The sequence below is a fragment of the Candida theae genome (assembly GCF_024610275.1).
Source record: "Candida theae strain CBS 12239 chromosome Unknown scaffold23, whole genome shotgun sequence".
Classification (NCBI taxonomy): Eukaryota; Fungi; Ascomycota; class Pichiomycetes; order Serinales; family Debaryomycetaceae; genus Lodderomyces; species Lodderomyces theae.
In genome coordinates this window covers 140,523-155,008 of record NW_026261458.1, presented here as the reverse complement: position 1 = coordinate 155,008, position 14,486 = coordinate 140,523, and the positions used below count along the sequence as shown (strand labels likewise).

Genomic DNA, 14,486 nt, shown 5'->3' with positions numbered 1-14,486 from the left:
TAGTATAGAAGACAAAGAGAGGATTAATCCACGTAACATGCAACTTTACTTTACTCACTTTAAAGCTAAACGCCTGTCTTCTATCTCCTTGACTCCTTACAAGAAGTTGGGGTACGTGAAGAGAGAGAAGTGGGGGACTTCTTTTAATAAAAATAAAAAAAAAAAAAAGAGAAGAATATTACAAGTTAGATATAACAATACTTACTTTTCCCGTCCCGTATTATTATAGCTAATTGCATATTAGATACTGACTATGTACCGTATGGGTATCTCGGAAGTTGATAGTAAACAAATCAGGACACAGACACGCATAAAGAATGCATATCCCATGTAACTCGTACTACGCTCCCTGCGTATACAAAAAAGAAAAAAAAAAGAAAAAGAGAAAAAACTCCGTCCTTGCTTGCTCGGAAGTATATTTTTCTCCATAGTTTGCGAGCAGTTCGTCGACAACCTCCAATCAGCTAATTAGCTCTCAAACATGATAAACCAGGTTTTTTGAGCATATACTTTTCTCTTATCTTCTTCCCATTGAACAATTGTTTGTGTCAATTGTTTTTAACGAAGGGTATCGGCGTTAGGTGGTGTCAAAAATACGGAACCAAAGCCAAGAAAAAAAAAGAAATAAACGATCACACACAAACACCCGTCTCTATTAATAGTCTACATGACAATTGTGTTCGGTGTCTAAATACGACTTGTGGTGACGGTGACGGCTTTGGGGCGACGGCTTTGGTGTAGCTCCTTTGGAATGCTATAAGAAGGACTGTTCAGTTATAGCAGCCCAAAGTCAATGGTGTTCGGGTTATTCTTAACTCTACAGATCCATCCGTAGATGCACTCTAAGTGAGTGCTTGCACTGACTAATAAACAACTAAGCGCTAAGATGTAAAGCTATTTCAAGTTAATGACACTAGGATATCGTACCCTAGAAGATACTAGACCACCTCAAGCTCGTCAAACATGTCATATGCATATACTTTCCGTCGATGGTATTACTGGTATTCACTCGAAAGGATTGAACACCACTTCAACATTTTGGTGGTAGCCACCCTTCAATTACATTTCTTATAAAGCGTGAAGGCTCCCCTTGATTTGGCAGGAATTCAGTTTGTCGAGCGATTTGAGTCTCAGTAGTTTCTACTCTATGATTTTAACGTCGCCATCTGCTTCTTTCTCGGTCTTTGCATCGAAACCATTCTGCTCAACATCTTCATTTTCCTCCTTGATGGTCTCAACAGCATTCTCTGCTCCATTTTTTCTGTGGAATCCTTTCGATCCCACTTCAACCGTATTGCATTGCAGTTCCTCCTCTCCATTGGCAACACCATCTTTCATATCTGATACGCCGCCATCCCCACCTTCCTGCCACCTCTTTACCATGTCATTCATCAACACATTCATAATCTCCGGATTGGTTATATCTCGCCTAAATTGCTCCAGTTGCAACAAGGATAATATATGTAAACAATTAGGGTACACTAAATATCGCAGGTACTGGGGCTCACTCCAGTACTGCAAGTACTTCAAGTAATTGACAAAACAGCGGTCTTGAAGATAATTGTTTTGGGCAAGATAGCTGAGGTAGGGGATGTTGCTTAATGATTGTACAAACTCAAGTTCAATTTCCCATCGCGTGGGGAGTGAATTGACCAATTTGGTGTATTCTTCTTGCTCTTGGTTTTTGGATGGCAGTAGGGGCAATTGTGATGGCTGTGGTGGCTGTTGACTGGTTGTGTCGGGGTCTGTCATTATACACTGATTGGTTGGTGTTGCATCTAGCTTTGACACCGTTCTGTTGATCATTTTTCAAAAATAAATCGTTTTGATATAAAACTTTGGCACGTACACGACAATACAAACATCACTTGGCAAAACGTGATTTTTTGAATAGCACGGGAGCAATTGCAAAGTTGGGCTTACCCTGAAGCAACGTACTAATTTGGCTAGTGCTTCAACCCCATAAGACCTATCTGCTTTAATTTTTGAAACTTCTTGCAATGATTTTGTAACAGTAAGGTAAAAAAAAAAAAGGTTTAAATTATACTAACTGTCTACCAGCCCATAAGTCAGAGATACAATATACACATAAGGAAACTAAGTAGCATCCAACTCCCTTTCTGCCAGAGGTGCCCGTTGCTGTCACAGGGTAGCAAAATCACTAGTCTTTTCATTTCGAACAAGCCTCCTGTTTCTGCATCAGGTAGCGATGAACGCTACAAAAAAACCCAAAACAATAAGAACCCTAAGAACGCGCGAACCGCCAAACAGTAAACAAAACACCATACTACCATACGACTTTCTTCACGAACTCGCTACTCTCTTCGGTACACAGCAATACTCCTAAAGCAAGTCCCCCGCTCAACCCGCGAACGCTCCCCCCTCTTTCCCCCCCCCCCACCTCCCCCTCCTTACACGATGAGCCAGAACCAAGGCAGACAAACAAACGACCCACTCACGCCGCGTGAATCAGCCCTTGCCAAAGAACTCAAACAACTACGCTCAATCAATACAAAGTTAACCTCAATGGTGACGGCAATAGATTCAGTCAAATCGAACATGGCGGAGTTCAATAATGGCACTGCCAACGCTCTAATCATGATGAATAAATGGAGCGACATTATAGCCCAAGCTAGTTTTACTCACGAAATGCTCAATAATACCCAATGGAACCCGCAAGAAGAAGAAGAAGAAGAAGAGGAAGAAGAAGGTGATGATAATGGCTATGACTCTGAGGGGAGGTATTTGGAATCACAAGACACACTCAGTTTCCAAGCACAGGATAAGAACGATGACGCTGAACTTGAATTGCTACTGCGTAAATTGATGAATTATGAACTGGAAAATTTGGCCTTGAACAAACGCTTGGAAAAGGAAGTGATGGCAAAACAGGAGAGAAGGAATACAGTGGATGAAATTGCTAACAAAAGAAGACGCGAGTTGGGACTATTTGATGGCCCGAGTTTGAAGAGGAAGCCAATACGATAGGAAATCTCTATGCAAGCCCTGATCACTGTGAGCTCTACTCCAAAATTGGGCAATGGGTAGTTGAGCAAGCGACAGAGAGTTACTTTCATCATCAATCTTGTCCTACATTCAATACTTCTATTATTACAATTAACCATATCCAATATACACGTCTCTCCATTCTCTACGCCTTCAAAATGCTGGTGATCAAATCATTAGCATCAACCGAATCACCCTCTCTTACCAATAAATCATCAACAAGACCACTCACTGGAGCACTAATAACCATCTCCATCTTCATTGCAGACAACACGGCAATTGGATCACCCTTCTTGACCTCTTGGTGCTTGTGTGTTCTAACCTCAATGACAACACCAGCCATTGGGGCACCAACATCATTAGGTGCAGATGCCTTTGGTCTCGTCTTGGTTTCAACAGAAACAGTCTTGTCATCAACCGAAACCGACCTCATTTCACCATTCAATTCGAAAAACACTTCACGAGTACCAGTCTTTTCGGAAATTTCACCAACTGCCAACAACTTGATAATCAAGGTTTTACCCTTTTCAATATCAACAACAATTTCTTCACCAATATTTGCCGGCTTGAGGAAAAATCTAGTTGGCAATACGCTCAAATCACCATACTTTTCAACTTGTTTTCTGAAAGCTTCAAAAACCTTTGGATACATCACATAAGAAGCAATGTCACATTCGTCAATTTGTGATCCGTATCGTGATGTCAATTCCTTTTTAATGGCGGCAAAATCAACTGGTTTCAAATACAATCCAGGACGCTTGTCCAATTTTCGACGCTTATCCCCCAAGATATTGGTACGCAATGGTTCAGGAAATCCACCGTATGGTTTACCCATCAATCCTTCCATAAAGTCAAGAACTGAATCAGGAAAGTCCAATTCAGATGCAAGGCGATTAACATCTTCTTCAGTCAACGAGTTACTCACCATAAACTGAGCCAAATCCCCAACGACTTTTGAAGTTGGTGTCACCTTAACCAAATCACCAAGTATCTTGTTGGCGATTTTGTAAGTTTCCTTTGTTTGTAACCATTTCTCACCTAATCCCAATTGTTGTGCCTGGAACAACAAGTTGGTCAACTGTCCACCTGGGATCTCGTGTGAGTAAACTTCTGGATCGGGACCCTTTAAGTCAGCTTCAAAACAGGAGTACAACAACCTCATTTCAGCCCAGTAAGTGTCCAATTCTCTCACTAAAGATTCACTCAAGCCAGTATTTATAGCACCTTCAAATGAAGCCAATATGGCACTGATTGATGGTTGTGATGTCAAACCTGACATTGAATTGGATGCGGCATCCACAACATCAGCACCCGCTTTCGCACATTCCGTCATTGAAGTAACACCAGTACCGGCTGAGTCATGGGTATGAACATGAATGGGCAAATCTGGATAACGTTTTCTGATTTCGCCCACCAAAAGTCTAGCTGCTGCCGGTTTCAAAGTACCTGCCATATCCTTGATACCCAAAAAGTGAGTGCCCATCTTGACAATCTCATCGACAACAGACAAGTAATATTCCAAGTTGTATTTCTTGCCCGGCTTCAACATGTCACCCGAGTAGCATACAGTAGCTTCAACAACACCACCAGCTTTCTTAACCGCATCAATACCAACTTTCAACTGTTCCAAGTCATTCAATGCGTCAAAGACTCTGAAAATGTCGACTCCATTGTCCTTGGCCTCTTTGACAAATTGGTCAATTGCATTATCAGGTAAAGAGGAGTAGGCAACACCATTTGCTCCTCTCAACAACATTTGGAATGGAATATTTGGAACCAAAGCTCTCAATTTCCTCAATCTGTCCCATGGGTCTTCATAAAGGAACCTCATACAAACATCAAAAGTGGCCCCACCCCAACATTCAAGTGAGAAAGCCCCATTCAAAGCAAATGCAGTGGTTGGTGCAATGTTCAACAAATCAATGGTTCTTACTCTGGTTGCCAACAAGGATTGGTGTGCATCTCTCCAAGTAGTATCGGTGATCAAAGTTCCTTTGTACTCTCTGACTTTTTTGGCAAATGCCTCTGGTCCTTCTTCCAACAACACTTGCCTCCACCCGCGAGGTGGTGGAGTGTGAGTTACATCGATTGGGATTCCAGTTTTTGGATCATGGAGTACCGGAATCATGGCTTCTTCGTTCAATTTAGGATACCCAATCTGACCTTTGATCGAGGATCCATTCACGTAAAGATCTGCCAAATATAACAACAATTTGGTGGCTCTGTTTTGAGAGCTAACCATTTGGAACAACGAAGGTGTATCATCAATAAAAGTGGTCCAGCATTCACCTTTGATAAAAGTGTCATTGGTCAAAAGGGCCAATAAAAATGGAATGTTTGTCTTGACACCTCTGATTCTAAACTCGATTAATGCACGCAACATCTTCCTGCGTGCAATTTCAAAGGTTGATCCAGAACAGGAGCATTTAACCAACATGGAGTCGTAATGAGGAGAAATGACTGATCCGGCAAATCCATTACCTCCATCCAATCTAACACCATTACCACCGGCAGACTTGTAAACTTCAATTTTACCAGTGTCTGGTTGAAAGTTTTTCGCAGGGTCTTCCGTTGTAATTCTGCATTGAATAGCAAATCCTCGGGTGGTGATCTTATCCTGCAATAATCCCAATTGTTGCAATGAAGCACCAGCTGCAATTTGAATTTGTGCCGCAACAATATCAACACCAGTAATTTCTTCAGTGATGGTGTGCTCAACTTGGATTCTTGGGTTGATTTCAATGAAATAGTGTCTGTTTTGCTCATCAACCAAAAACTCGGCAGTACCAGCATTTCTATAATTGGCACTTTTGGCCAATTTCACCGCATCGGTCAAAATCGCGTCTCTGACTTCCTTTGGTAGGTTCTTTGCTGGAGCAATCTCAACAACTTTCTGATGTCTCCTTTGCACAGAACAATCTCTTTCAAACAAGTGTATGACATTACCATAGTTATCCGCCAACAACTGAACTTCAATATGTTTAGGCTTGTCCAAAAATCTTTCAATAAAACAGGTACCATTGCCGAAAGCAGTCTTTGCTTCAGAAGTAGCTCTTTTAAACGCATCTTCAATGTCGTCTCCTTCGCGAACAACTCTCATACCTCTTCCACCACCACCAAAAGCAGCTTTGATAATGACTGGGTATCCGTATTTTTCAACAAACTTTCTTGCATCAGCAACGTCATCAATTGGGCCTGGTGTACCTGGGACTACTGGAACGTTATTTTCAATTGCCAAAGTTCTAGCACTGACTTTGTCCCCCACTGCATCAATTGTCTTGTAACTGGGTCCAACCCATAAAATTCCGTTCTCCTCCACTTTTCTAGCGAATTCACTATTTTCAGAGAGGAAGCCATATCCAGGGTGGATCATGTTGACATTGTGCTGTTTGGCTATATCAATAATTTCATCGATTTGCAAGTAAGCTCCAACAGGGGAGTATTGGCCCTTTTTGCCGATAACATAAGATTCGTCCGCCTTCAATCTATGCATTGACAATCTGTCTTCGTGTGAGTATATAGCGACAGTTTGCATTGATAGCTCGTGAGCAGTTCTGAAGATTCTGATTGGAATCTCACCTCTGTTGGCGACAAGGATTTTGTTCATTGGTCCCAACACCGACGATGCTCTTCTCATCTGGTTAATCTTCCCGTCCTGTGTGACAGTTGGTTGAAGGGACGTCATATCTAAGTGACTATTTGTTTCAAGTATCGGATTGAATGCTTTAGTTGAGATATGTAAAGGGGATTGGGTATAGAAATTGATTAATTGATAGAGATTAGATGATGAATTTATATATTGAAGACAGAGATTGATCAAAGTAATTTACAGAAAAAAAAAACAAAGATAACCGTCCTGCATATAATCCGATGATGTAAGATACCCAGCAGTTGCACTTAATCTGGCGGACTTTGAATATGCCATTGTTTTTGCAAGTTTTGTTAGGGCACGTTTCAAGTCTAATGACTACCTATAGTACGCCTGAGAAGGCTAACCGCTTCTTGGGTACAGATTGGAACCACAAAGTTGATGGCGAAATTACTCCGAAGTGATACAAAAAAGAAAACAATAGTGGACTTGAGTAAGAAAAAAAAAAGTACAATTGCAATTGTCCAAACAATGTTCATGGACGACAAGTATCCATGGGAATGCAAAATGTCTTTAAACTTGGTGCAACGTTGAGCTCTGTGGATGAGTCATGGGTTGTCAAGAGAGATGTAATAGGGCGATAGCGGACAGAGTTGAATTCGGCGATTGGTTCAGAGAAGGAAGGGAACAGAATTGAAAACGCTACAGTTAGCAGACTCCATGTAATGGTTGAGATAAATTACACATGTGTAGTCTCTGAATATCACCGAGGTATAACTTGCAATGCGTTCATGTTCCTCACTTTAGGTGTAAATCAAAAATTTTGACTTTTTCATTCAACCGAGGGTGTGATAATTCAAACAGCCTCTCCTCGTGGAATTATAGAACAATAGGTCAGGAGCAGAGGGGGAGGGGAGGGAAGCGGAGGGTAAAGGGGGCATGGTTATAGAAGGGTCTCACAGTACATTATCTACAATGGTTTCCCTTATTCCTATTCTAAGATCCAAACTTTACCTATTATTTCGCAGAGTGTTGGCAGCAGATACATCGGAGATTAATATCCGAAAACAACAAAAAATATTTTAGTTTTAGAAAAAGAAAAAGAAAAAGAAAAATACAGAGTTCTCCCAAAGGCGGAGTAGCGATGCCGCTACAAAATAGAAAAAAAAAACCGTACAAAGTTGGACTCCATGGTTTGTATTGAACTACGGACTCGGACACCCGACACCACTGCAATACGTATAGCAGCGAGTTAGTTGTTACCTACTGATTGTATAAAGGGTCATGAGGACAGCTACAGCTTTGTTGTTGCTGGTTTTTTTTTTTTTTCTTATTTTCATTTGGGGTTTAAAGCCCTGTAGGGTTAATTTGAATGTGATAATATTTATTTTTGCTCGGATTAATCAATGGTGATTTTTTTAAAAGTACCTGATACGCTACCAGGCTTGTCGCTGATTGGTTGATGATAACAATAAAATTAAACATACATCACACAAACTGACTTAAAACATAAAAAGAAAAACGAGATTACTTCTGACACAAGCAAACAAGAACTTTCATTTTTGCCCCCATTTGTCCGTAACACATATGTATAGTTGGTGCAATGTTTCTGTGATCGAAATGCACATTTACCACCACATGTTTTGATTGTATTCCAAATGATTCTTATTGTTCTTGACATTTGAAATCACCTACCCCTTCACTGCCACCATTCCTTTAAAATCTCAGCAACAAAAGTTTATACTGCCCTGTTTGCATTGTGGCTATGTAAAGGGCAAAAGGGACTCTCGTAATAGGGTGGATTCTAACCCCTCATTCTATGAAATGTTTGCTTTTCACACAACAACCCCTTATTAGTCATCTTGAAAAGAGAGCCAAAAAAACAAAAAAACAAAAAATTTCAAAGACAAAAACCGTAGAGACACTGGAAATAAACTGCGGGGAGCGTGCATTAATGGCTAGCTAAAAATAAAAACAGGTGATACTTTGTATCCTTACAACCGTAGTAGATGATCACTCATTGCGACCTCTTGCAGATTTCCAGCCCTTACAAATATTTTGATGTGAGAAGGAATACGAATCGATGTTTATGGTATGATTTAACTGTCAACTTTGTGTATGTACTCTAATTTTGTGTACTTTTTTCCTGTGTAAAAAAGAGGAAAATTTGGTTTTAGTACAACTTTTATTTTCTTTCTCAAATTTTTCGCTTTTCTATATAAGAATATCAAAAAAACCCACAACTTCCATGATTTGCGTGCTACTTTCCTCTCCTTTCCTTTGCTTCTTTATCCTATAAGCCAGTCAAAGTATAATAGTCATGTTTAAGAGATCATTTTCACAAGTTTCAAGAAGGGCATTCAACAAAGGCTCCATGCAACAATTCACCAAAACTTCACCCACCAGATCCACTTTGAAGCAGACATCCAACAATGTGGTGGATAACGCAACTGCCACCAAGACAGGCAATGCTCAGGGTTCATTCAGGACTTTTGCAGAGTACAGACTCAGGATTTCCAACCAATCTCCATTGGCAGTCAGAGCAAAAGATTTCAATGCAAATTTGAGAATGTTTCAGCATTAAGTGCTGTACATTGTGGAGTAGTTGCTGGTTATATCCTTCATGTTATGTTTGTTTGTTTGTTTGTTTGTTTGTTTGTTTGTTTGCTTCTGTTTCAGTTCATTTTTTTGATAAGCCTAGATCGGCTCTTGTGGGTTTTAAGTTATTTCAATGTGTGTGTATATTAGTTTTAATGAAAGAAAATTGTCGTGACGTTTATTCATCAAAATTTGTCGAGATTTTGCATTGAGAGCACCGCGTGATTGTGATTGCACACGATTTTGCATCGATTTTATTACAAAATTGTAGTGCCTTCATCTCATGATATACAATTTTGCGGTTGTGTGGCCATTTGATAACCACTAAAGATCCCTCGATAGGTGGTCATTTTACAGGGTTCGAAGCTGTATCTGGCTCGTTAGTAAGACGGTGGTAAGAGATAGTTCCGAAATCAATCCCAATGCGGGTTAAAACCGTACATAAAACCGTGGAAAGAATTTTACTTTTGTGGTCAGCCACGTGCGCGCAGTTTATGTTGAAAAGGGGGAACATCTGTTTGGTGTGGATGCCAATCTTTACTCTCCAGTGCTTTTATCTCCTATTTTGGTGTCATTGTAAATATACAAATGGGGTTGAAGAAGAAGACGATAATCGGTTGTGTGTCGGACTACAGACAGAGACGGGGTTATACTGGCGGGAGGCGGAAATGAACTTCACCTCGCCCCTGAAAATATTGTTGTTATACAATTACTGATAAAAGCAAAGAAAAAAAAAAAACAAACAAAAAAGAAAAAGAAAAAGAAAAAAAAAAAAAGAATATAAATATCAAAATTAGTGTGGCGCGACTTTCTCTACTGAGTAATAAACGATTATGTTTGTCGATGAAATGAAAGAGGAACCGGCCTGTGGTTGTCAATAAAATCACTCACACGACATCAATGCCTTCTTCTGTTGTCTGACAGAGCTGAGAGTTGCACAGGAAGATCCCCGTTTCGGGAAAAAAATAAAAATTAACAGTGTATACAGTTTTGATGTTGCGATATTTCTACCTTCCATATAGTTCTATGAGCAATCTTCACCCTCAGTCACGTGCAATTGCCTGCTTTTCATTTTTTTTTATTTTGTTTGTTTCATTAAAATTATAAATTAGCTTAATGTATGAGACACAATGCAATAATCACATCCATACACACACACATATGCACCAAAAGCATCAAACAGTATTTAACGTTTTGTTTGACTGCAAATAACAAATAACAACAGACAACAAACCCATCCTGAGGGAAAACAAAAAAAAAAAACAAAAACAAAAACTGTGGAGTCTTTCAAATTACAATAAACCAAATAGCCAAAAGGTTAGAGATAGCGAAAGAATAGACAAGCTATTCCGGTTGCTTTGTTTAGTAAAGAAAGGAGGAGATAATATACAAAAATTAAGTGTGTTCAAGTGTAATCGTTGATATAAAAGTATTGACAGAATCCCTCCCGCGTTTTTTGTAATTGACAGCAACGTAATATAACAGCAGCAGCAGTAGCATCACTACCACCACCACCACCACCACAACCACAACTACGACTGTTTCACCACAGTTGACGAATCAAACTATAAATTCTTGGAATACTGAGTTCTCACAACACAACCACAACCACAATACAGAAAAGGAAATCATCCGACTAAAACAAAACAGTTTGAAGAAATTATTTGTAAATCCACCAATAAATCATGAGTGAGGAACTAACCTCGTCGGCGTTGCTAGAGCAACTTGTCTACATCGACAACTACATCAACGGAACGCAACCAAACACTGACAGCTCGAGCGCCACGCCCAATGTTGATGTTGATGGACAGCTAAGTCTAGATTTGGCAGCTTTTGCAGATGACTCGTTTATATTTCCAGATGAAGAAAAGCCCAAGCACTTGTATGGTCACGACGATGAAGACGAGAATGAAGCAGAGCATGGTGATGATGATAATAATAGAGCTGATGGTAAAGCCAGGGGTAGCAAGAATGATGGCAGTCTCGCTGGATCGGGAAACATTAATGGCTTGAATGGATGGGACATACAAGAGTTTAATAGCTCGAGTTTGCTACCTACTTTAAAACTGGAGCCTGAAATAGGGAGTTCTTCCCAACATCATCACTTTAGAAACCATCTATTTGACGAAGGACACGAGCGTGATGATTCTGACAAGCTAAATGAATTTAATGTGTTGCATAACCAAGTCAATAACAGTGAAGCCGGGCTTGGAAGTGGGTTGATTAACGGGTTCGACGATGGCAGTAGTAGCAAGCACAATCCCAAAAACGATGGAGCTGCTATCAATAATGTGCTGGGCCATGATTTGGACACTCTGCACCACCACGTCCAGCCACACAAGCTATTAAGTTTGAACGAGTTGCCCAAGTTTCCCGTACCCCCCGGAGCCAAGAACTCATTGGTTAGTGCTGGTTTAACACTGAATCAAATTGACTTGTTGAGTGCGTTAATTGCGCAACATCAAACGAATTTGGGCAAGACAATAGCTCAACAGAAGCAGCAACAGCAGCAACAGCAGCAACAGCAACAGCAGCAGCAACAAGATGATCACAGTTTGGGTGTACAGACTGTAAACAACTTTCCCTTGAAGCAAGAGCCAAATTTACCCTCGAACATTGCCCCACTCACCCCAAATGTATCATCCTCACCTAGTGATATTCCAACCCGACAAACGAACCAGATGTTTCAACTCCCGTCGCAACAATTTCCGTCTTCATCTTTGCAACAGCTTAATTCTAGTTTGCAGCTACAAACAAGGTCGCGCAATCCCAGTGTATCATCTACTTCGTTCATCGATCCTAGCTTGCAACAACAACAACAACAACAACGTCAACAACAGCAACAGCTACAGCAACAGCAATTGCGAGGTGGGGGAAATCTGATATTGACAGGACCCGTATCGACTCCCGCCAGCTCTAATATGAGTCTGCCTGACGCAGCCGAGCTCGATAAGAAGCGTCGCAATACTGCCGCTAGTGCTCGGTTCAGGATCAAGCGCAAGATGAAGGAACAACAAATGGAGAATAAGATTAGCTCGTTACAAGAGATGATTTCTTCCTTGGAGAACAAATTGAGTCATTTGGAGATGGAAAACAAGTTGTTGCGCAACTTGATTATTGAAAAGGGTAGTCAAAAGAGTGATGATGAGTTGAAGTTGTTGAAAGAGAAGGCGAAACGTGCGTGAGCGTAGTTGGGGTGAATGACTCATTTATTATATAAGAGTATAGGATTTCCAATGGAAATGAAAACAAAATTGACTGGCGTATAGGTTTAAAAAAATACAAATGTGTATTTTTCAATCATCAATGTAGGGAATTGGAAGAAAGGCGGGAGAAGAATAGGTGTCGTTTTGAACAGAATCAGGGAGAGGAATGTGCAAAGCCGCAGTTTCTGTGAATTTTGAAGTCGATTGGGCATATCTCACTTCCACTTGTGATTGAGCATTCAAACAGTGATAATTCAATACTTCTGAAAGAACATATGAGTGAATGTCAGTGTAGAAACGGTGTGGATACAGCTAGGAGAAGATCATAAACGTATAGGCTATAACTACCAGGAAAATGAAACAGTGAATAGAGAAACACCAAGAACGAATCGGTTGCTGGAGATGTATTGGGTTTTTTCCTTTTTGACACCGGCTTTCAACCATATTCCTTCAACTGTCCCGGTACTCTCTCTATTTCACATAGTTGAGATTTGACATAGAGATTGTTGTCCGAAAATTGTATATCTATTGTTTTATTTGTTCAAATTTTATTTATTTTTATTAAATTCCATTGAAGCACAAAACCGCAAAGGCGAGTACTTTTGTTCTTTGTTTTCTTTTTTTTTTTTTTAAGTTTTACGGAAAAATAAAAATATAAAAAAATATAAAAAAATAAAAGAATTGAAGATAAAAAAGAAATAAGAAAGATCAACAACAATAGACTAAAAATGAGATTCAAGAAGAATGGCAGAGCTGTGGATACTTTTCAAATTCCTAATCAATGGAGAACAAGGGGGTAGAGGTTACGTATTCTAGGTCTTGACAGTTGGAAGCATTTGTACTTGCAAATGGGTGACTCTACAATTCTGTGTGTTTTCAAGGATTGGATTGTACCTTTTTTTTTTTTTTTATTTTTTTTATTTCTTATTTCACGGCGTTTGTCCAAGCTGGCGCTGCCGTTGAAGGAGTAATCGTTGCGACAGTTACTGCAGCAAAATACAGCTACTAATGTTGATATTCCGCAACCCTTCTTTTGATTGCTACACTTCCATCATTTGAACTTGAATGTACAAACTTTATAGGGTATTGAGGGAAGAGATACTTGCACTTAAGATTGTTTTTAACCAATCATATATGCCACCTGAAAAACTTGACGTACTTTCAAGTGCCTTAATCCATGCTTCAAACCACATCTGCAAGTAACTGCTTCTAAGTTTATAGAGTTGTTTTATTCTTCGTTGACTATCATCCCTTGTTGTTTTGTACTCTTTTTGCCTTGAAGGTTTTCCGTTACTTAGTGTTGTAAAAGCTTACAAATGGAGAGATATAATACAATGGAAAGTGATGCAACAAACAACAGCAACATATACGTTACTCAGTTTTTACAAGGAAGACACCTCCGTGCCAAATAAATTACATATTTTCAACCTGTTTTTTTTTATTTTAATTTTTTTTTTTTTCAGTAAGGCTACGCCTTTTATCTTGCGCGCTTTTGTGGAGGGAAACTCTTACCTATCCTTGGTAAGAAAATCAAATCAGCATCAGATAGTTGCCGACACCACCAAGGTAAGTGATGAGGCTCAGTTGCAGAAATGGGGAATTTGGTTTGTTAACGTCACTAGTTCTAACTGAGAGGAGTTTAAACTTGCGTTTGATATATCGGAGATAGGATTAAGGAAAACTACTATTAACACACACCTCTAACTATTGCGGTTACTGTTTTTCCAAGTAGCCAGATATAGCTATAAACAGTTGCTCACGGTGCAACCAAAGTCTTGAATCAAAGAAAATTTGGTTCTATTGGTGCTAAAGCCACTTTGAGTTTGTAATTTTAGGACTGGTTTCTCAAGTAAAACATGTGTAGTTTTCAAATCTAGGGAACATCTTGGAAACTCCATAATCTTGCTGAGTGCTGTCTCCTCTTTTCACCTCTGACTTTGTGATTTGCTTAGCCTCAAAGCAATGTAGTTGAAGCTTCTTAGACTTGGCTGTTGTATATGGCAAATTCAAACACACATTGTCCTCCTCTCTCTGCAAGATCTGCCAACGAGAGTGAAATGTTGACCTTCGAAATTCCGTCAAAGAAA

General features: G+C 39.8%; 6 protein-coding genes across 6 annotated transcripts in view; 4 read left to right on the top strand and 2 right to left on the bottom strand. All coding sequences in view use genetic code 12, as the record gives it.

The window, feature by feature from the left end:
* Nucleotides 1-1,140: 1,140 nt before the first annotated feature.
* On the bottom strand, nt 1,141-1,806 carry SOH1 (Soh1p; the record flags this gene model as incomplete). The annotated part of the gene is made up of 1 exon (XM_051753550.1): nt 1,141-1,806. One exon carries the CDS (start codon nt 1,804-1,806, stop codon nt 1,141-1,143), a length of 666 nt encoding a protein of 221 aa, XP_051607488.1.
* A 612-nt stretch (nt 1,807-2,418) lies between these two features.
* Nucleotides 2,419-2,988, top strand: DUO1 (Duo1p; the record flags this gene model as incomplete). The annotated part of the gene is made up of 1 exon (XM_051753549.1): nt 2,419-2,988. One exon carries the CDS (start codon nt 2,419-2,421, stop codon nt 2,986-2,988), a length of 570 nt encoding a protein of 189 aa, XP_051607487.1.
* A 163-nt stretch (nt 2,989-3,151) lies between these two features.
* Nucleotides 3,152-6,691, bottom strand: PYC2 (pyruvate carboxylase 2; the record flags this gene model as incomplete). The annotated part of the gene is made up of 1 exon (XM_051753548.1): nt 3,152-6,691. One exon carries the CDS (start codon nt 6,689-6,691, stop codon nt 3,152-3,154), a length of 3,540 nt encoding a protein of 1,179 aa, XP_051607486.1.
* A 2,224-nt stretch (nt 6,692-8,915) lies between these two features.
* KGF57_004064 (uncharacterized protein) lies at nt 8,916-9,179 on the top strand (the record flags this gene model as incomplete). Its single annotated transcript, XM_051753547.1, has 1 exon — nt 8,916-9,179. The coding sequence occupies one exon, from the start codon at nt 8,916-8,918 to the stop codon at nt 9,177-9,179; it is 264 nt and encodes an 87-aa protein (XP_051607485.1).
* A 1,699-nt stretch (nt 9,180-10,878) lies between these two features.
* On the top strand, nt 10,879-12,378 carry MET4 (Met4p; the record flags this gene model as incomplete). Its single annotated transcript, XM_051753546.1, has 1 exon — nt 10,879-12,378. The coding sequence occupies one exon, from the start codon at nt 10,879-10,881 to the stop codon at nt 12,376-12,378; it is 1,500 nt and encodes a 499-aa protein (XP_051607484.1).
* A 1,086-nt stretch (nt 12,379-13,464) lies between these two features.
* Nucleotides 13,465-14,486, top strand: part of KGF57_004062 (uncharacterized protein) — a gene marked incomplete at both ends in the record, with an annotated part of 5,576 nt that continues 4,554 nt past the window's right edge. The window contains one exon of the mRNA XM_051753545.1: nt 13,465-13,515. Coding sequence (XP_051607483.1) covers nt 13,465-13,515 — 51 coding nt within the window. The remainder of the gene's footprint in view (nt 13,516-14,486) is intronic.